Source organism: Sebastes fasciatus, chromosome 7 (genome assembly GCF_043250625.1).
Source record: "Sebastes fasciatus isolate fSebFas1 chromosome 7, fSebFas1.pri, whole genome shotgun sequence".
In the NCBI taxonomy this organism is placed as follows: Eukaryota; Metazoa; Chordata; class Actinopteri; order Perciformes; family Sebastidae; genus Sebastes; species Sebastes fasciatus.
This window is the reverse complement of record NC_133801.1, coordinates 30,750,721-30,773,603: the sequence shown is the minus strand read 5'-3', so window position 1 is coordinate 30,773,603 and position 22,883 is coordinate 30,750,721. Positions and strand designations below refer to the sequence as shown.

The 22,883-nt window shown below is 43.3% G+C and overlaps 1 protein-coding gene across 6 annotated transcripts in view; it reads left to right on the top strand.

Moving 5' to 3' along the window:
- Positions 1-22,883, top strand: part of aplp2 (amyloid beta (A4) precursor-like protein 2) — a 74,020-nt gene that overhangs the window by 14,021 nt on the left and 37,116 nt on the right. For all 6 annotated transcript variants that reach the window (XM_074640278.1, XM_074640277.1, XM_074640276.1 and 3 more), the window contains exon 2: positions 21,493-21,666. In XM_074640278.1, coding sequence (XP_074496379.1) covers positions 21,493-21,666 — 174 coding nt within the window. The remainder of the gene's footprint in view (positions 1-21,492; positions 21,667-22,883) is intronic.

Genomic DNA, 22,883 nt, shown 5'->3' with positions numbered 1-22,883 from the left:
GCCGCTGCCAGAGCCGAGCTCACCGCCGACTTTTTCCCGCCCAGCTATCGCTTCCCAACAGGCTCTCTCTCCAGCACATCACCTGAAATCCCCCCCCCCCAAAGCCAGCACTGTGTCAGAAATACCACCGCAACCCTCATTAACTTCTCTGCCTTGGTGATGTCAGGCTCAGACACACACACATGACAGTGATACACACACAGCCCATCCCTCTCCTACTCCACTCACAGGCTAGATAGATATCCCACCCAGCACAGAGAGGCTTTTAATAAATGGACAGGCAATGGCCAATTTAATCATGCTAATGTGTATGTTACAGTGGGTGGCTTATCGGCTATTTGATCTCCATACCGACTCACTGGAGAGGGCTGGGAGCAGGAACTGCAGAAGGAAGAATGGAAAAACGCAGGCTTGGGAGGGAGAAAGGAAGCAATGAAGTGAAAACAAGAGAAAGCTAGACAATTTAGTCTCCCGAACGTGGTAATGAAGACAGCAGCTCTGATTCCAATTGAAGGGAGAGATGTCAGAGACAAAGGAAACAGAGGAGATCATCACGCAAAAGCGAATCTTTCTTATTAAAACAGAGGGACCTGCTCCAGCTTCAATGGGAACTGTTGTGGCAAGGCTAAATGCATTGTTTTGACTTAGTGGTGAGGCTAGTTGTTCCGTCTATTTTAGTCATAAACATCTGGCACAGTGATGTCAAGAATGTAATCCGCTCTAGGCCACGTGGACGGTAAGCCCGGATAGAGAGGGCTGAGAGGGTCGCCGCCACAGCTCACATGGCTTTGAGAGAGAGAGAGAGAGAGAAGCAGGTGGAGAGAGGTGAATGTATAGAGATAGTCGAGAAAAGAGGAGACGGTTGCACAAAGAGTTGTCCAGAGTGCTCAAAGTGAATAGGGATGAAAGGAGGAGAGACGGAGGATTGAAGGGGTTGCTCATGCAGAGAGCTTTTAGTGGGCAGAAGGGAAGAATGGGTGATTGTACTGACAGGAGCTCTGCAGAAGAGCCAGTCGTGCTAAAACCTATTGTCAGCACACACCGTGCAGCTGTGAGGCGAAAAAAAAAAAATCACCTGAAAATGGACCTCAATCATCACAGTCCTCGAGTCATTAACACAAAATGAAAAGCAATTATCTTCTTCCTGCAAGAAATAGTTGTTACACTACAGCGCCTTATTTAAGCAATCATGCACCTGCGTAGCCTAGCAACTAAACAACAAGCTGTGGGCAAAACCCTCGGTGTAATTATCTCTTTATCGCCGCAGCACACACTTACCAGTTATTTCTCTGTTGGCTGACTTTAATGCGTACATACCAACCTTCTCTGCAAACAGCAGTACACACCTTAATGCGGCAGTAGGCAGAATGTTTTTGGCATCATTGGGCAAAAATTCCATCATAACCTTTCAGCATATTGTAATTCAAGTGTTCTGAGAGAAAACTAGACTTCTGCACCTCCTCATGGCTCTGTTTTCAGGCTTTAGAATATGTAGCACGTGACGGGAGACTTTGGCCAATCACAGGTCATTTCATTGAGAGAGAGCATTCCTATTGGCTGTTCATTCAACGGAGGCAGCTGTCAATTACCCACAAACTCCGATCAACCAGTCAATCTAGGCAGCGCTGATCAAATATGATCAATATTCTGTTACTGTAATGCCTATTTCTCTCCTCAAATGTTTTCAGAAACATCTTGCAGTGTACTGTTTAGCTGTAAAATGAGAGAGTTTGTAAAGTATGTTGAGATCAGTTCACGAAATACCAAGCACCGCCCACCCGCTGGAGCAAACTTTCTCATTTTACAGCTAAACAGTGCTCTACAAAGATGTTTCTGAAAACGTTTTACGCAAGAAATAGGCATTACAGTAACAGAATATTGATTCATATTTGATCAGCGCTGCCTAGTTTGACCGGTTGATTGGAATTCGCGAGTGATTGACAGCTGCTCAGAGACGGCAGGCTCCAGCTCAGCTCTGATTGGTTGTTTTCCTCCGGTCTGTGAAATCTTGCAGATGCCGTTAGGAGGAAACAGAGGAACCGGATTCTTTTTCAGATTACCTGTCTCATGCACTACTGTCAGGATATAGTGACCGTTTTATAACAATAACTTTTTAATCATATTTGCTCCAATCTTGCCTTTTTTATTGCTGCTTTAAGACTCTGATTTTTGGGCTTGTTTTATCAGACATTTGGCGATATCGGCTCCAATTCAATTACCCCTAGAATAAACCCCTCAGTCCGAACTGCAGCAATGAAGAAGCTATTAACAATTTATAAAGCCTTGCGCTGTTTTTGTTTCTCTTTTTACCACTGTTGTGACAAGCCAACACAGTGGAGAGGCAGATACATATTTCATGATGGATAATTATTGAGATAGCCGATTTCAGAGTCCATGTTTTATTGGGTAATAGTCGCACTGGCCTGCCCTGCCTCTCCCCTTCAGCTCATCTTTTTTCCTGCATTATTTTGCTTCTTTCCCAACCGGACTCGACAGTGATTGGACTAACGAGGAAGCTGAAGTCAAGCCCTCGCTATCACTTGACATGTCTATTCCCAAAATTCGGCAGCATACACTGCAAATACTACACCCCGAGCAGAATCGAAAGAAATTTGCTTCCTCGCTACCTCCTCCCCTTCACCCCCCCTTCACTCCCTCAGTCCTCTCTGCCTCCTGCTCCCCAGCCAGCTAGAAACTAATCTGCTCTGTATCTACGTAATCTAACCAGGTAGGCAGGGAAAAGCAAATGCAATATTATGACGGCTGTGGATGACCCTCATAGCTGTGTTTGATGGTGCTGGAGAGGTGGATGGCGAGGAGGAGTAATATTCCAGGGAGATGCGTGCAGCCTGAAATCTGTGTCAAGATGGGGCCATAGGGGGAATGGCTCTTCGGTCCCTTCCTGCTCTGCTCTGAACCGCTCTCCTCGCATCACTGGCAGCCCCTGCCCTCAGAATAAAAGAGTAATGGAACACAAGATGCAGCAGGCATCTGAACAGCAGCTCTGTTTGTCTGTCTGTCTGTATGTCGCGCCGCAGATAACGGCTGAGACAAAGGCAGCGAAACCACACACAGTATTGACAACGCTGGGTGTCTGAGGAAATGTGTCAGAGGGTAACACTGTGTGAAGTGAGGGAGGGGGAAAGGGATTGAAATGAGGCGAAGTGGGGACCTTTGCCCTGTGATGACAGAGAGTGGCTTAGCTATCTGTTGCAACTGACGTTCTTTTTTCCCATGACTGGATGCCCTTTGGTCACTTGGACCTACATTATAACTATCTGAGCTGCACTTTGCATGAGTCAACGGGTTCTTTGGTTTGTTTCTCCGTAAAAACAGTCATGCAGTAAAACCCAACTTATGAAATTCCCAGGAACATAACAGTTTTATAAGATGTCTCCAACAAAGAATAATCTAATTAATCTAACTGTGAATTCACAGTGGAAGCAAAACAAGACGCCTGAAGTCAATTCCTTTCTTTCTATTAGAGCTCAGTGACCAAGGAGACGGATGTGTGGTTTGTGAGCAAGTCAACACACTTGAACTTTTCTCAGTCATCAGCGAAGTTGCTGAGCTCCGTCCCAGTAGCGGCACCTCTGCCCTGGTTATGCCTTTCAATAAATGCAATTGATTGTGTTCACAGGTGGGAAACAGGTGAGGGCTCCTTGGCACTTCACTTCCAACTCTTGTAACTCTTTCCAACGCAGAGGGCTCCGACAACAAAAAAAAGTTGAACCAGTCTCAACTTTTGCAGGACTGCAACACAGAGTCACTCAGCAAGGAGCTACGATGGCCAATGAAATACGTGCAAGCGCACATTCATCTGTTGTAACTTGAACGCCATATTTTTTCCGTTTACCTTGTGATTGTTACACTGAAAGATAGCAGTATATGTTTGGCATCATTGGGCAAAAATTCCATAATAACCTTTCAGCATATTGTAATTCAAGTGTTCTGAGAGAAAACTAGACTTCTGCACCTCCTCATGGCTCTGTTTTCAGGATTTAAAAAATCTAGCCCGTGACGGGAGACTTTGACCAATCACAGGTCATTTCAGAGAGAGAGAGCGTTCCTATTGGCTGTGCTCCGGTCATGTGACCGGTACTTGGTGTTCCTTCAAGATGATTCTGAAAACTTTGAGGAGAGAAATAGGCATTAACATAACATAATATTGATTGATATTTGATCAGCGCTGCCTAGTTTGACCGTTTGGTCGGAGTTCGCGAGTGATTGATAGCCGGCTCTCATAGACAGCAGATAGACAGCAGATCCCAGATCAGCTCTGACTGCTTGTTTTCCTCCAGTCTGTGAAATATTGCAGATGCCGTTAGGAGCACCGGAGGACACAGAGGCACATTATTTTTTCAGGTTACCCGTTTCATGTACTACTGTCACGATATAGCGACCGTTTTATAAAAATAACTTTGAAATTAACTTAATATTTGCTCCAATCTCACCTACTTCAGCTTTAAACTGGACTTCTAGGATCATATTTCATGTCTCAAGGGCACCTGAGGCAACAGACCCTCATCAACGCAGCCTCTTGCTTTGTTTTAACAGGCTATGTTTGGTGTTAGCGCCTCCTAAAGATCATCAGTGGCAGGTGAAAAGAAATGACTGTCAACACCATGTGTGACAGGGGTGTCCAACACACATGACTACATCAGTAAATATCCCCAAACAATGGCTGCAGAACAGCTGATGTGTTGCATTTTTTAAACTTATCAAAATAATTTAAAATTTAGGGCTGTCAAATTCGTTTTAACGCCACTAATTTCTTTAACGCATTAACGCAACTTACAATTTTAAGGTTGTACCAGGCTCAGTTTTAAAGTTAGAGTGAAGATACTGGTATTGTATGAAGAAGTCCATTGATACCAACCATGTCATACTAGCGTGTCGCGAAGGAGTCTAAATAATGCTCCAAATTTTGGCATAGAAAAACTGGCATGGCCATTTTCAAAGGGGTCCTCTGACCTCTGACCTCAAGATATGTGAATGAAAATTTACAGTCTTGCCCACTTTATGATAATCGCATGCAGTTTTGGGCAAGTCATAATCAAGTCAGCACACTGACACACTGACAGCTGTTGTTGCCTGTTGCCTGATAAGAGTATTAAATAGTTGACAAATCTCCCTTTAAGGTAAATTTTGAACCGATATAAAATATGCAATTGATTTGCAATTTATCGCGATTAAGTATGAACAATCATGCGATTAATGTGATTCAATATTTTAATCAATTGACAGCACTAGTAAAATTACAACATACAAAAAATACATGGTATTAAAGGGGATATATCATGAAAAACTCACTTTTTCAGTACTTGTGCACATACATTTGGGTATCTGGAATGCCTACCAACCCAAAACTGTGAAATAAGACAACCCAGTCAGTTTTTTGTGGGTTGTTTACGTCACAAATCATGTGATTCAACAAGCCATTCAAATGTGGCTCCCCTTCCTATGTCACATGCAGGCTCATTAGAATATACCGCCCACAGCTTGAGAACTACCTTTGCAAAGGCGCACCATATGTTTCTCGGAAGCCAATCAGAGCAGACTGGGCTTTTTCAGAAGGGGGTCTTAAAGAGACAGGCGTTAAAATGAGCGTTTCAGACAGAGCGTCAATACAGGTATATTCAGACAGACAGTGTGGGAAAAAGAATGTGTTTTTTGAACCTTAAAGCATGTAAACATCTTCTAGTAGAAACCTTAAATACAAGTATGAACCTGAAAATGAGCATGATATGTCCCCTTTAATATATTGCTGATATTTCTGGGTCAAAACACTAGTTGCATGAAATACCTACATAGATTTTTTTACCAGGCTCTTGCACTACCCACTATAAAACCATGATACTCGCAGAGTGGACCCGCTGTGACAGCATATCATTACACATCAGAATCACTTTGAATCTCTAATTTGACACTTAAAATAAATGAATGCCACACGAGCAGGTTATTACCTTTTTTAATCAGTCTTCTGACAGAATTTTTCATTAAAGAGAATGGAGTATATTACCTTGAGATCTATTTTGCCCTAAAATCCCCTCTGAGCTCTCATTTAAAAAGCCTCTTAGATGAAGTATGGTTCTAATTAGGATGATACCACTTAACAAATAAAAAAAAGGTGGTGTTATCCTCATGTTTTCGAGGGTTTATTTCTCTCTTTGAATGAGCTCTACTAGTGAGGGGCAGGCCTGGAAGACAAGACCCCACTGGCCCACCAACTGGAGCTTATAAATAGCCCAGACACACCTTCTCCCCAGCGAGAAGGCAGTGTGCCACAGGACGAATAAAAAAAAAAAAGTGCTTTGCTCTAATTAACAGTGTTTTCCTCTTCTCTTGGCCTAGTATCTCTCCACTCCACTACATTTACATTTACATGGCAGGCTTTTAGTTGACACTCTTATCCACAGCCACTTAAAATGAACGAGATCATAACGATTAGAAGCAGCCTACAGTAAAGAGTGCAGGGGTGAGAGGAGTGACGCTGCCCCTACAGTATCCTTGTGATGATACAATGATCCTTACAAAGACTCGTGTTAGGGAATGAAAAAAAAAATATGAGATAAGGAGAGATGTCGAAGGCTTCACTTTATTATGAGAGCAGTTTATAGCAAGCAGGGAGGACAGATTAGAGAGAGAGGATATGATCGAGTAGTGAGAGAGGTTCTTCTTGAAGAGGTGAATTTTCCAGCTTTGACTGAGTGACTGTGAAGACCCGCTAACAGGGCCCCTGCTGTTTGACAGTGCTACTCTCTCTGGAAGCTTCGTGTGAATTTGGTATAGTGTGAAATTTATTTCAAAGTAAATTCTTACATACAAGTTGTTCTGCAATTCTTGCTCTGAACAAGTGGGACTTAATCCGGCTTTTGAGAGCAAACATGAATCAAACGAACACCTACTTTTGTTTTTGTTTTTGTTATCATGTGCTTCAGACGCCTGAAACTGATATAAGAGCTCTTTACCTTGTGCCACCCTCTCATTGCTACAATTAATCATTTTTTTAAACCCTCATACCTCACCTTCCAACTAGAATTGTAACAACAAGTCGATGCACGATACGGCAGTGTGTATTGTGGAGCTGAAAAATGGAACGAAATACCAAGTAAATCTTAACAACTGGCTCCTAAACATGGGTTGTGGACAAGTCAGTGTGAAGCACTCCCTGCCAAAAGCAGGCTGCATTCAGATACATTGGGAATTCAAATTTCATCTCACTTTGACTCCTCAAATGGTTTTGCAGTCAGTTGCTTCTGGCCACAAAAAGTCTAATCCCTATAACCATTTATAGGAATCATTCACATGTAGAATCTGTAGGCAACGGGACTAGATTTTGGCATCGGAAGCGTTCTGGTTTCCGTTTGTAGTCTGAGTAGTATTGACCAATCACGTTCGAGCAGGCTTCGGTTAAATGCAGGTAAAACATCCATGTGCAGAGCAAAATAGGTGGAACGCATTGGCCAAAATGCAATCTGGGAACCCACAAGCTATCGTCTGACGATGATTCAGCTTTTTATTGGTTTAAAATTAGCTTGTAAACGGGCTACTAGTGAAACAATCAGGTCGTATACACGTCGTCTCTAAACTCCAACTCCAGTCTCGCGTCTCAAGTTGCTAACTCTACGGAAAAGGAAATTTTATCGCAGATATCCGCAGGCTACACCTGAACTCCAGAAACATGGTCCCTTGCCCATGCGTTCCAATATTGCGAAAAGTCAGAATGCCCCGACCGACCGTACGGAAGTTACCAGGAACTCCAGTTTCACTTATTTTCTTCCAGACTGTTTCAGTTCTGCTCCTGCCATGGACTCATACAACTCACGATAACTACATTTTTGTTAAAGTCATAACATTTTGACTCAAGTGAATGAGTATTCTTCTTTGTCCATGTTGTCTCATTGACTTTGTTTTAGGGATGTTAATAACTAACCATTTAACCGTTAACTGACATTAAGCATTTTAACCAATTAACGCTATCGGTTAAAATAGTTAAAAGAAATGTTAATAATTAATTTAAAAGCTGAGAAAAACTCGTCACTTCACATTTTGGAAGATGTGTTGTAAGTGCATGGAACGGCACCTTTCATTACACCCCTACTTCCCACAATACATGACCTCTAAACATGCCCAAATACAATTACAGAAGCTGTCTCTCCACTCACTGTGAACTTGGATGCACACACTGGCTGTCACCCAGACTCTGCTGTGTTTCACCTGAAAGCCACTGGTGTGTTTCTTTTTTTCCCCTGATCATGATTCCTCTCAGAAGTCAAGCTGTGATTTACTGTCTCGTAAATATTTTAGAAGAAACAAGCGGCAGTTGGTGCAGTGTCTGCTCGTCATGGGGAGCGACATTGCTGAACACACCGATGCACACTGCCATGGCAATGGGCACAGCTTTTTTGTTCATCCGAGGACAGACACCGCTTTGTGTACTGTATGTGTGCTATATATGTGTGTGTGTGTGTGTGTGTCAGGGGAGATATGTGCAACCTATGGAGCTGAGGGTCATTTTCATGTTTGCACACAAGGACACGGTGTTGCCGAATGCACTAAGCAGGGCAGAGCAGCTGTTATTGTGGGTGTCGTCCTGTGTGCCATTCACACAGCCTTCGTCACTACGCCTCCATCGCTGTCTCATATGCCAGTCTCTCACAACTGTGGCCTCATTCCCTCTTTCTCCATTATTTTTTTTCTCTTTCTTGAATCCCCCCCTCTTCTTCTTTCTCCTTTCTGTCTTCTCGCTCTGTCGCTGTGAGCTTCTGATTATCTATCTCCATGCTTTCTTCTCCCTCCTCCCCTCGTTCTTCTCTGCTCCACTTCTTCAATCTGTTTCTCTCTTTTGCACTCCTCTCTCTCTCTCTCTCTCTCTCTCTCTCTCTCTCTCTCTCTCTCTCTCTCTCTCTCTCTCTCTCTCTGTTTCCCTCTGCCTCTCTTTCTTCTGCAGCCTCAATGTTCCTCTGTGTGAATAGCTGGGATGCTTTTGTCGAAGGTTTCCATAGTGACGGGCCATTTGAACAAGTTGTCATTCTCGTCTGCTCGCTGTAAGCTAGAGAGAGGCCATGTTATCTCCCCCTGACACACAGGCAGACCTACGCCACTCAATCACCACAACTGTTACCCTGCAACCAGCGAGCCGCTACGCATCTCCTAGCTGGAGCTTAATTACCAACACGTCTCGCTCCGGTTCACCTCCCCTCACTGGGCATGCCAACGTTTAGGGCGACGCTCAGGGAGATCAAGTTGCAGCTCAATCATAGTTTGCCAGTGAAACTGTTAGTCAGGTTTGTTTCAAGGTGGAACATGTAGAATATTAACACCAGTAAATAATTACCACTAAACAGGAAGCAATTTTGCTTTGCAGTTAATACACAACCAACATTACCATTTACCAAGAACAAATAGTTAAAACAAGGTCAACTAACAAAGACTGTTCATGACTTTTATGCTTCTTCTTGCTCTCGAAAACAATAAAAACACCAAAAATGGCAAAGGCAGACACAAATACCAACATCCTCTTTGAGATAGAAATCAAAGAGAATCATGGGAGAAGGGATTTAACTTTTGGGAAACATTTGGATTTGGAGTGTGTATTTAAACATTGGAGTTGTAACCCCAATGTATTATTTTATTTCAATAGTTTACAATGATAATAATAGTTCTTTGTAGTTATACCTATGAAAAGTAATGCATTGTAATTCGTATATATCCCACAAATCCAATTAATATGTAATCCATGTAATTGTGAACCAGGAAGTATAAAGAATGACAAACGTTGCATAGGTACAGGGAGGATGGGTGGGTCAAAAAACACCAGACTTTCGCCCACGAGACAGGTGTTTGTATTTGTCACGTAACTTCCATAAGCTACTTAAGAAACACCATTTCCATAATCTTTTCCTAAACCTAACCAAGTAGTTTCGTTGCCTAAACCTAACCAAGTTGTTTCCTGTGAAGACAGAAATTTATTTTGAAAGCGCTGTATGTATGTAACGAGCGTAAATTGACACGTGTTGCTGGACATTCTTTAGAAAATGCACAAAAAATAAGGAATTGAGTAAGATATCATGTGAACCGTTGTATGAGGATACGTTGTAATATTAGTAGGGCTGTCAATTGATTAAAGTATTTAATCGTGATTAATCACATGATTGTCCATAGTTAATCGTGATTAATCGCAAATTCATCACACACATGTTATCTGTTCAAAATGTACCTTGAAGGGAGATTTGTCAAGTATTTCATATTCTTATCAACGTGGGCAAATATGCTGCTTTATGCAAGTGTATGTATAGGAAATCAATTAACAACACAAAACAATGACAAATATTGTCCAGAAACCCTCACAGGTACTGCATTTAGCATAAAAAATATGCTCAAATCATAACATGGCAAACTGCAGCCCAACAGGCAACAACAGCTGTCAGTGTGTCAGTGTGCTGACTTGACTATGACTTGCCCCAAACTGCATGTGATTATCATAAAGTGGGCATGTCTGTAAAGGGGAGACTCGTGGGTACCCATAGGACCCATTTTATTTGCATATCTTGAGGTCAGAGGTCAAGGGACCCCTTTGAAAACGGCACAGTTTTTCCTCGTCAAAATTTAGCATAAATTTGCACCATTATTTATCCTCCTTCCCGACAAGCTAGTATGGATTCCTTCGGTTTTCTAGTTTCATATAATGCCAATATCTTCACGCTAGCTTTAAAACTGAGACCACTACAACCTCCGAAATATTATTTGCGTTAATGCCTTAAAGAAATTAGTGGCGTTAAAACAAATTTGTGTTAACACATTTGTATTGTTAAAAGTAGTAGCCGTAGTTGTGGCAGCAACCCAAACCACCAGTAGCACATTCAACTCATTTGGTCCCCTTCAGTTTAAAAGGGGGACCTGTTCAGGAATGCAGACAACAAGATCTAGTCAGATAAACGTGTGGTTGCACTTGGCAGTACAGTTGAAATCAAATAATACCAAACTCAAAATGAGTTACTGGCGGCTGGTTAGCTCAGTCGGTAGAGCGAGCGCCCATGTATTGCCAAGGCTGTGTCCTAGCAGCGGTGGACCCGGGTTCGAATTCGGCCTGTGGTCCTTTCCGCATGTCATTCCTCTCTCTCCCCCTTTCCAACACTCTATCCACTGTCCTATCAATAAAATGCTTGAAAAATCTCTCCAAAAAAATAACTTTAAGAGAAAATGAGTTACTGAGAAGGCAGCAGGCTAATCTAATAGCAGTCCTCAGATATCAGGACTCAGTGATGTCGAAATTTCCTTATTGAGTCTCCCTCAGATCCTTCATCCCTTTGAACTCTCCTAGCTCCATCAACTCCTTCTCCCCTCTGAATAATTTTTGTGGCTTGAGACATGAAAGGAAATATAGGACACGGCCGCATCAATGGCATCTGCGGTGTTACGCACTTTTGGAACCGCTCCACTCAGTCTCATTAACAAAGGCATGTTCAATCAAGCACAGGTTGAGCGGAAAGGATTAGGCTTACCCGTCTGAACCGGGGCTGGTACCGGCGCGTCACGGCCGTGCCATTGTCTTCCACGGTGGGCGTCGGGTGTGTGTGGTGACAGTGTTTTCCTGCTCCCCTGTGACAGTTCGGGGCAGAGGGAACGGCAGACTTTCCTCTCCTGTCCGGTCCCGTCTGGTCGTGAATGATGGGAGGTTAATGAGCCAAACAGAGGTGACCGCTAGTGAACAGAAACATTATGTTCGGCTTTCTGTGGAGCATCTCCCTGTCGCCTGTCATCATCTCATGGTCTACTTGAACACGATCAGTAAATTGTTTTCACACAATTTACATCTTGACACTGTGTGAAAATGTTTGATATGGAAAGATTATTTACAAAAATATTTTTTTTGCACTGTTCACTTTTAAGAGAAGATACTGATTTTCAAAGAAGTGGAAAGTGTCTCTTTAAAGAAGAAGAGGAATCCCACAAACAGTTTACGTGGTATACTGTAAATTTCACAGATTTAAGTTGTTTTCTTTGGAGGGAAAGTGGCACTGACTGGACTCCACTGTTCCCCCCAAACTGTGGGAGCGGTGACTCATACAGGGCAATTACACAGTAGTCTTGGGACACTTCACATGGTGGAGACAAAAGGCCATTTCACTGAGACAGAGGAGCTCATTTGCATTGCAGTGAGGGGTTGCCCTTTTGATTCAGAGTCTAAGAATATGACACCGTTTCTCCTTTTATTATTCTGTTTTTACTGTCTGCCCTTTCCAGGGTGGGAGGTGGAGGAGGTGTTTGGCCAGTAGGAAAATGTCACTGTCCCTCTGTCGCTGAATGTCCTCCCCCCACTCTCATCTGTTATCTGTCACTGTGAGCTGTTTGTGTAGTGATGGTGTCAGTTTGGGCTTCACCTCTGGGAGGAGTCACACCAATGTCACACCACCTCATTTGGCGTGTCTGTGTGTGGATATTGACTGATAGATAGATAAAGAGGGATTAAGTATCTTAGGACTTTTATGGACCTCCATCACTGATACATCTATTATAGCCTGCACATAAATATAAAAGTCACATTTTCAAAATATTAACAGTGGGATTATTTATATAGATCATATAGATTCAGCATGACCAGACAAATATACTGGGTAATATACTGTATTAACATCAGAGTAGATATCGTCTGACATTTTGGTTACTATACACATAGTGTTTCCTGGTCTTGTTATAAAGTCTCTTAACTGCTGAAAGGATTTAGTTGATCGACCTGCAAAAATAATCAGCAACTATTTTTTTATAGCCAATCGATCTTTCAGTGAATTTCCAAGCAAAACTACTGGAAAAATGTCAAACATTATCCGGATACAGCTTCTCAAGTGAGAGGATTAACCACTTTTCATATTATCTTTGAGTTTTGGATTGTTGTTTGAGGAGAGTGACTATCAAAATCAAACAGGAAACAAACTACACTAGGACCATGACACTTATCTAAGTACCAGCTGTCATCCCTATAAACATACATAGAGTGCATGTCACATTGTGTCTTTGTTTTGTGATTCTCAACTAGCTCAGAACAGTCAGTTCATGTAAACATCCTATCCAGATTGTCTTACTCACATTAAAGGAATACTTCTCCCATAAAATGTCCATTTGTATATCAGTTACTCACCCTGTGTTACCTTGAATTCTTGAAGAAAACAGTCTTTCTCACATTCCTCCACAGTGAACGGAGAATCAAAAAACAGAGAGTCTTGATATGGTGAAGTAAATGGGGGCCACGTTTAAACGGCAGCCATTTACTTCTTTTACGTTTTTTGATCGTTGTGGAGGAATTCGAGAAAAACAAAGTTTTCTTCAATAACTCAAGGTAACTCGGGGTGAGTCATTGATATACAAATGGTAATTTTGTGGGCGAGGTATTCCTTAAGCTTATGAATAAGCCACACTTGACGAGAGCTTGAACGCTCATCAGTATTTCAAATCCCTTCTGTTTTAGTGATTCTAGTCTGCACCACAATTGTCACAAAGTGAACCAAATGCAATGCTGTGTTTGGAAAATAGCAGCATGGATCCCAGTGGTGGGGAAACAGCTCATTTCTTTGCAGCGACAGCAGCATGGCGGCTTTCATGTCGCAACTGATGTTGCAAATCAATGCAGCTTGAGTTGAGCTGCCCTCTGAATTCTTAAACGTGAGACACAATAAACACCGAAGTCCATAATTTCCTTCATATTGGATCAAACGTTAGCTGCAGGCTGCACCAAGTCCTTCTGTACTGCTGTAGTGTATACTCGCAGTAATGATGCTATTAAAGCAAATGGAAATGTCTCCTTCTCACCATCCTCCCATCAAAACATCAATAAGTATTATGGGCGTGTTTTCATGTCTTTAGACAACCAGAAATCTTAGCACCCAGCAAAGTATTCACTGATCAAACTTCTGCATACATACAGTATTGTGTTTTTTTTGTTTGTTTGTTTTATTAGGCTTTACAATGTATTAGGGCTGTCAATCGATTGAAATATTGAATCGTGATTCATCTCAAATGTATCGCACATTTTTTACCTGTTCAAAATGTACCTTAAAGGGAGATTTGTCAAGTATTTAAAACTCAAATATGCTTGCTTTATGCAAATGTATGTTTATATTTATTATTGGAAATCAATTAACAACACAGAACAATGATTGTCACAAATATTGTCCAGAAACCCTCACAGGTACTGCATTTAGCATAAAAAATATGCTCAAATCATAACATGGCAAACTGCAGCCCAACAGACAACAACAGCTGTCAGTGTGTCAGTGTGCTGACTTGACTATGACTTGCCCCAAACTGCATGTTATCATAAAGTGGGCATGTCTGTAAAGGGGAGACTCGTGGGTACCCATAGAACCCATTTTCATTCACATATTTTGAGGTCAGAGGTCAAGGGACCCCTTTAAAAAATAGCCATTGCAGTTTTTCCTCGCCAAAATTTAGCGTAACTTTGGAGCGCTATTTAAACTCCTTTGCGACCAGCCACTATGACATGGCTGGTACCAATGGATTTCTTCGATTTTTCTAGTTTCATATGATACCGGTATCTTCACTCTAGCTTTAAAAACTGAGCCCGCTACAACCTCCGAAAGATCGATTGTGTTAATGTGTTAAAGAAATTAGTGACGTTAAAACGGATTTGCGTTAACACATGAAAAGTTGTTAACTTTGATGAAACTATCCTACAGGGAAATTCAAATGTTACACAACACAAGACACAATAAACGAGAGCATGCAATTCTAAAAGCTTTTATATAAACACTAATAAAGAAGCTAATAAAGGAATAAAAAATGCTGTAATTGCTCCCCTCCACATATTAGCACAACACAGTAATTGCAGTGAACACTGCTCCTTCATACACGCCGACACTTTTATTGAAAGCAATAAGAAAAAGGAATCAATGTTAATTGTGTGTCCCTATATATTGCTACATATAGATCATATACAGGAGTACATGTGTGTGTGGCGTTCTCACCACTGCCTATCTTGTTAAGGCACCACAGGGACGGATTAGGTGGATTAACGATGCCAGGCATTTCCCTGCAGAGTCACATGGACACTAAGCATTCTGGGAACCCACGTGTCCTGACCGGTGCCTCATTCTGGAGCTGCTTTTATGAGGGCCAGACTGTGAGAATGGCTTCACCATACCTCTGCCAAAATTAGACTAGCTGCCACCGCTCAGACGAGTTGACAGTGGAGCTGCTTTTGTATGCAACGCGGGCAATTTACCAGACGTTATGTTTGTCAGAAATGTCAGCCAGACGCGACCACCTAACCTGTTCATTAGACTGTCACAGAGGAATTTAGTGTGCAGTTTGTTTTGGCTATTTCAAAAGTCTCTGTGTTTGTGTTGGAGGATCATCACAAGGGCTCAAACCACCGGTGCTTTGAACATCATGGTGCTCATTTATTTATTTCCCCTTCCCCACTGTCCTCTTGTAGTGTGTCCTTAGCTCACACACTGCTGATCATGCTGCCCTGAGTGATTGACCTGAGACCACACACACACACACAATCACATGCTTATACACACACAAACACACAGATTGGATTAGCCTCATTGGAGCTTGCCCAGATGCCGTGCGGTAGGTCATAACTGACCCGTACCGGCCCAGGAGGATTTCTCTAAAAACTCATTAGGGAATATTTTGTGGAGTTGGAGCCAGTAGTCCGTTTCTATTATCTCTGCTGGTGTCTGCATACAATTGGCATTGTTGAAGATACCAGGCTTCATTTCCTCCCGTTCGGATCTTTTACAAGAGACCATTTTTCTGCCTTTTATTCTCATAAAAAAGCCGCTTCCACAGACTCGAAAATTGCCTGAGCTAAATAATCTATCACAGTAAACGTAAAGCCTTCATTTGGTTTTGTCAGAGTTTCTCTGATTTATTGTTATTTCATTGCGCCGACGTTTAGCATTCTCATATGAATGCGTTCATTTACACTCTGCTGACTGTCAATCACCCACAGCAAGAAATGAAAGTCACTCGGAAATAATCCTGCAACAAAAGGAAACCTTCCTCTCACGTATATTTTTCAAATTACTTTTATGATAGGTGTGACGCTATGGCGCTGTGGAGGTTGTATTGCAACATGAAAAATATATATATATACATATATGTATTTATACATATACTGTATATTAGGGCTGTCAAAGTTAGTCAACTAATTTCTTTAACGCATTAACACAATTGCGATGTTTAGTTGTAGTGGGCTCAATTTAAAAGCTAGAGTGAAGACACTAGTATCATATGAAACTAGAAAACCTAAGGAATCCATTGGTACAACCATGTCATACTAGCTTGTCCGCAAGGAGACTAAATAATGCTCCAAACTTACGCTAAATTTTGGCGAGGAGAAACTGTCATGGCCATTTTCAAAGGGGTCCCTTGACCTCTGACCTCATGATATGTGAATGAAAATGGGTTCTCTGGTACCCACGAGTCTCCCCTTTACAGACATGCCCACTTTATGATAATCACATGCAGTTTGGGGCAAGTCATAGTCAAGTCAGCACACTGACACACTGACAGCTGTTGTTGCCTGTTGGGCTGCAGTTTGCCATGTTATGATTTGAGCATATGTTTTTATGCTAAATGCAGTACGTGTGAGGGTTTCTGGACAATATCTGTCATTGTTTTGTGTTGATAATTGGTTTCCAATAATAAATATATACATACATTTGCCTAAAGCAAGCATATTTTCCCACTCCCATGTTGATAAGAGTATTAAATACTTAAATAATCTCCCTTTAAGGTATATTTTGAACAGATAAAATGTGTGTGATTAATTTGCGATTAATCGCTATTAAATATTTGAATCGATTGACAGCCCTAATATACTGTATATATATGCATCACAAAATGCTGGACGGTGTACTCATAATAACATTGCTCTTCTAATTTAAGTGTTGCCGGGTAATGCTTTCCACTGAAGATGAAGACAGATTTACCTCTAGTGTGTGTGTGTGTGTGTGTGTGTGTGTGTGTGTGTGTCTCATTAGAGATCCAGACTCATACGGTATATTTATCTGTGATGAGGATAAAAAGGAGTGTTAGTTTGTGTGTGTTCATGCGATGTCCCATGCGTCTGTTTTTTTTTGTTTCATGACCAGCCCTGTCGTGTCTCAGCTTGTTTTATGTGAAACTTGGCTCGGAACACAGAGCAGGCTAATAAAACATGTTTGTGTGCTGGAGGCAGACTGGGGAAGCAGCGACAGACCGGTGTGTGTTTGCAGTAAAGAGTGAAAACGAGCTAAATGATCCTCAGTCAGCCCACACAGCTTTTGACAAGCGTCTGTGGTGGCAGGCCTGTCTCTCCTGCGTTCACGCCGCCTCACGCCGTTCTTTATTGCATTACAGTCTGCATTCATTTGAGAATAATATGTCAAGCCGGGACGTAAGCCAATCAGTGCGCGTTCCCTGCTGCCGTTGTCTATTTACCCTATTTGTCAGTGCTTTCCTCTATCATACTGCCTCTCCCTTTTCCCAACTTCCACTCCCTCTCTCCCTCCTTTGTCTCTCCCTCTGACTTGCTAAACCTCCACATAGCGGCAGGTGTTCACACTTACACATGATATAACATCTCATGGTGAGTCAGTAATGAGAGATGGATGCTCGATGACTTGCTCGTGTTAGGTGTGGCGGCATATTTTTCCCAACAAATGTGTGTTGGTGTGTATCTGTGCTGCATTCCAGACCAAAACCACAGTCTGTAAATCAAGAGAAAGCAGAACAGTCAATGCTAAATTGATCTGCTAAAGCTTTAGATATTTTACAGTTCAACATGATAGCGACTAATACATGATAGAAAGGTCTCGTAAGAGGAAATAAATAAATGGAAATACCTTGTTATTACCCTATGTCTCTGAAAACAAAAAACATTATTTGTTGAATAAATCTCAAAAGATACATTTTTACATCCACATTCGACCCTTTTCTCTTCCCGTAAACTGCCAAAATGTTGTTGATGACTCATGTTTCTGATCCCAGTTAGTAAAATGTAATTACAGATTGTGGGGCAATCCAGCCAACCCTTCTCTTCCCGTCATGTAAAACCTCCAAGCATGATTAGCACAGTCACGTAAGGTGTGTATCTGGGTGTTGGTTTGCACCGGAATCATCAATATCATCAGCAGCTTTCTGCACTAGAACTAGATCAACCAACTAAACTCAACCCGATATCACGCCAAAGCGTGTAATAGACCCGCATGTCCACCAGAAGATAGCGTGTCAGTGTCTCACGTTTTGCCTCGCCGAGGCGTGAATATTGCACTCTTTTATGAAGGTGAAGTACCAGCAGGGGGCAGCAAAACCACTCACTTAGATTTAGTAAATACGTCATGGATGGCCTTAAAATAAGTATGTAAACTAAATAAAATACATGTGGAAACAACGTAACATAAGTACGGAAAGCACACCACTACAAGTCCTGTGTTTGTTGGACCCATCCTCCTAGTCCTTCTCACTCTTTATTCTACGTCACTAGCTCTGAGCGTAGCATATTCACGCGAATGCATTCGTTTACATTACAGTCAGTACAGACTACATGGCGTGAAAATGACACGCCTAAAGCAAGAACGGCGTTCTTATTGCACGCTTTTGCCTACGCATTATCGTGTCATTCACACGTCTGTTCGTGCGACCGGGCTAAACTAGAAGACAGGTGATCGTCCAGGGCTACCATCGGTGTCCATTTTTACATCTTTGTCTCTCCACTTTTGAACTTTAAAATGAAGTCATTCTTGGCATCAAGTCCTGCCCTGAACCTCTTTTTCATGTGGAAACACCACAAACCGCGGAAGCAAATTACTGTCAAAGTTATTCCATGTGACCTTTAAGGAGGAGTTCAGTTCCATCGAATAAACAACGAAAAGAAAAACAAGAGCAAAACTCTGGTCCACAGCTCACTGTGGCATGCAGTCTGTATCCATCCACAGCTCCCTTCTGAGTCTAAGAGTAACTTATGCTTCTTCTCATTTTTCTTCTTCTGATTCCATTTCACCGGCCTTCACTAGTGGCCGACGGAACAAATCGGTCTGGGATGATGTAAAAAAATTGTGACGATGACACCTCAGTCGTGTCCTCGACTGGTCTTGAAATAAATTTCCCATTCACGGCTGTCCGAGACTGAGTCACGACCCAGGAAAAAACTGTCAGTTTCCGAGATTAGGCCAGAACTCTTCAACGTGTCTGAAGAACAAAGTTGATTATCTCTCCTGCGCTGGTGTGAGTCTGAGTTTAAGGATGTCACTGTCAGCAGAAGTGACTGTCTGGTCCGTTTTCCCGAGGCCAGCCATCCCTCTGGTTCAGGTATCGCTGATGATGAGACAGGAACCACAGACGAGACAAATTCCGCCCCCGCTGTTCCCCCTCAAGCCCTCTGCGTCTGCTTGTGTCACTTCTTGTGCTCTCTGCTGCCCCCCCTGGTGCTTTTCTTTGTGCAATTCTGACCCAGAGCAGCTCTTTTCTTAAGTACTAAACAGGCATGTGACTGCACATTTAAGCCACTGGTATAAACCGCCTCCACTCTGCCTCCACTGCGATTGTTGCACTTGAAGAATTCAAAACCCACTGAGACTTTCTCTCTTTAGTGGAGTCAAGGGGGCGTAGAGAAGGCCCCAACGCTTGTTTTTCCACAGCCGCAGAGTCTAGTTGTGGTCAGGCTGTCACTACCTCCCTTGTCTTCCTCCCTAACGTGCCTCTCTGCGTCCCTCATTTCCTCCCCACCTCTCTCTGCTTCTCATACACCCCGAGCCAATCTCACAAAGGAATGAGAGGGAGGAGAGCAAACAAGCCTGTGGTGGTGCAGAGAGGGAGGAGTGGAGCACAAAGATGGAGGAAGGAGGGGAAATTAGGTTGAATCTCAGGCTGCTGTGCCTCTAGGACCAAATCAAGACAGTCCAGTGCGTGTTTACTTGTCCCTGTTTGCTTGTTTTTGTGTGTTATATGTGTCTGCCTGGGCACCAGTGTCCTTTCTGCGGCTGCATGTGGCTGCTGGAGCTGTATTCGGTTTACGTGCGTGCAGACTCAGCTCTGGCTGGCTCTGCGGCTCATCACACGCTACAGCCAACTGCTGATTACACAGCACTTGTTTTGTCCTCGCTCTGTTCTGTTCTGCGCCTATTATCAGCCCGGGAGCCTGCGCAGAATTAGACGGAGAGCTTTGTCTAACACACTGTTACTCAAGTCTCCCTCTTCAGCTGCTTTCTCCTTGGCGCCGCGCTGCAGAGGACACCTCTGCTGCCGGGCGTCTCGGTCAGACATCTGAGTCCAACGCTCCTCGCTCGTTCCCTTGATCTCTCTCTGGGGCTGAAGGCTGTTTACTCAGCCCGATGACATTATGACAATCAAGAGGGGATCAGTTCCGTTCCACTTCCTGTCTGGAGGCTCCCTGGTGTGTGTTTTAGGATAGTTTGGCATGCAGAGCTGCATCGCCTCGCTGATTCATTAGAGTTTCCCGTGCTGTGACACCCCCAGCATCAGGCGAACGTTAGCAGGCCGTGACTTATTGTCTCAATGAGGAGCCGATGAGTCGACTGATGCTAGCACCACGCCGTGTCATCTGAAAGGCAGTCGCGTGGAAGCTGATTACGCTGTAGTTTTGGACAGGTGGTGCTCATTTTCCTATAGAGAGTGGTTGTATATTGAAGGACAGGCACACTGGGTGTTCCTGCTTGCTGAAGGAAGTGCAGGGTTCAGTAAATGATGACAGGAAGGACAACACCGGGGAAAGATAGCAGATTTCCTCTCATGTTCAGAGGGTCGGGAGGTAAACATAGATTGGAAATTCTGATGGGAAATCACAGGATTAACAATTCCTGCAGTATCTCAGAACACTTACTTTATTACATCATGCTGTTCACATGTGTCTTTAAAGCACACATATAGCGGACGAGGAACCATCAGTGTTTACCTTGAAGAATAAATTATCCGAAGACTTTGTGGAAAGACTTTGGTCCCAGGAGGCCTGGATGAGCAAAGCTCTGCCCTCAACTAGGAATGTCCTGCTTTGTGAGGCATGACGGACCGCGGTTTTTTTTTTCTCCTCTCCTGCTCTGTGTGTGCAGCCTCTCAGTCACTCAACGGGCACCGGAGCAAAAAAACCTTGTGCACAAATCCAATCCAACCCCTACTCGTTTAACCATCAACCTAGCCAAACACTCCCGAGGTGCATTTAATTTGTCTCCTGTCTGAGCCCCTTTGCTCTCAGCACCGCAGCGTTAAGTCGCAGCCAAGCGTTGACAGGCGCTTCTGATGTAGCTCCATCACTTCTAGCACAGTCATCCATTGTAGTACAGGAGCGGAAACTTATGTGTTCAGGCTCCTAATGAAGTTTATGAGAAAAGCGAGTGGGGCACACGGTGTCTCTCAAGTCAAGTCAGCCACAATGTCCCCCAGCTTTTATGGGCTCTATAATCATTGACTGCATTAACCTCCATTTCTCTCTCTCTTTCTCTCTCTCTCTTCGTCTTTCTACAGGCGCTGGCAGCCAATGCAGGCACAGGGTTTGCCGTGGCCGAGCCACAGGTGGCGATGTTCTGCGGAAAGCTCAACATGCATGTCAACATTCAGACCGGCCGCTGGGAACCCGACCCATCCGGAACCAAGAGCTGCGTCGGAACCAAAGAGGGCGTGCTGCAGTACTGCCAGGAGGTGAGTCACTGTGACACAGACACATCCCCATACGATGGCTGTGTTCCAAATCACATACTTAAGGGCCCAGACACACCAACCCGACATCAAGGAGAACTAGCGGCGACGGAGGGCCGACCGTTGAGTCGCCTCACATCGCCATTGTCCTGGCCAAAACGATGCACTCAGACACACCGCAAAGACCACAGCCGACGGCCAACTACCACGTACGTTCTGCACCTGCGTGAGATGAAATAACTCTCCACACCAGCAGGCGGCGGTAGTCTGTATCTGTAATTGAAAAAAGGAAACCAGAAGAACGAGTACTGCGGATATACAAGCCGTTGTTATGATGCGTACATGACACAAAGCGGTGTTTGCCGACCATTTTCACACCACTTAGCTTTATTCCAGATGGCCATGTCGTTGCGAAAATATCCGTGTTCTGGAATGGTCAAATGAGATGAAGATGAAAAATGACCCTTCTGTGTTTTTCCTCTTGATTTTTCTTCCTCACGTCCGGTTCTCTTCTTGTACACTGATTCGTTTAAGCTGAACAGCCAATCAGAGTGATTTCTCTCACCGACGGGTTCCACCGCTGATTAAACATGCTGAATCGGTCCAAAAAACTCCGACTAGAGCCGACGGTGCAGGACACACCGCAAAAACTAGGCCGACAGACGCTCACCGATGGCCCCAAACTGTTCGACGACCGACTGTCGGCTTGGCGTGTCAGGGCCTTTACTTTTAGTACGTACTGCAGCTGCCCTTACAAAGTACATACTGTTGCATGCAGTATGCATACAACTGGGACATACTACTTTGTCATAAGACTGCGCCTTGAACTTTGACCCTCTTGCTTAGAGGATTGTGGGTCAGAATAGCCAGAGAAGTATGCTGGCTTGCATACTGCAAAATACGACCAGCTGTAGTAGGACATCCTGGTATTTTTGGCATACTGCATTTGACATACTATTTATTGGGACATACTAAATCTTTTTGTGGCATACTAAATAGTATGGTAGTATGGGTATTGGAACGCAGTCTCACAGTGGTGAAATTCAAGCACCAAAGTCAGTTATGAAGGGGCAGAAACAAAGTGAGTTGCCATCATAGGTACAACCAATGAAATGACTTAAGGAGATCCTCACCCATGTACAGAGGTGCCATTATCATTCTTTAATTTTACTCTATGAGCTTGACATGACGGGAGGTTTGGTGATGTGAGATTAAAAAGA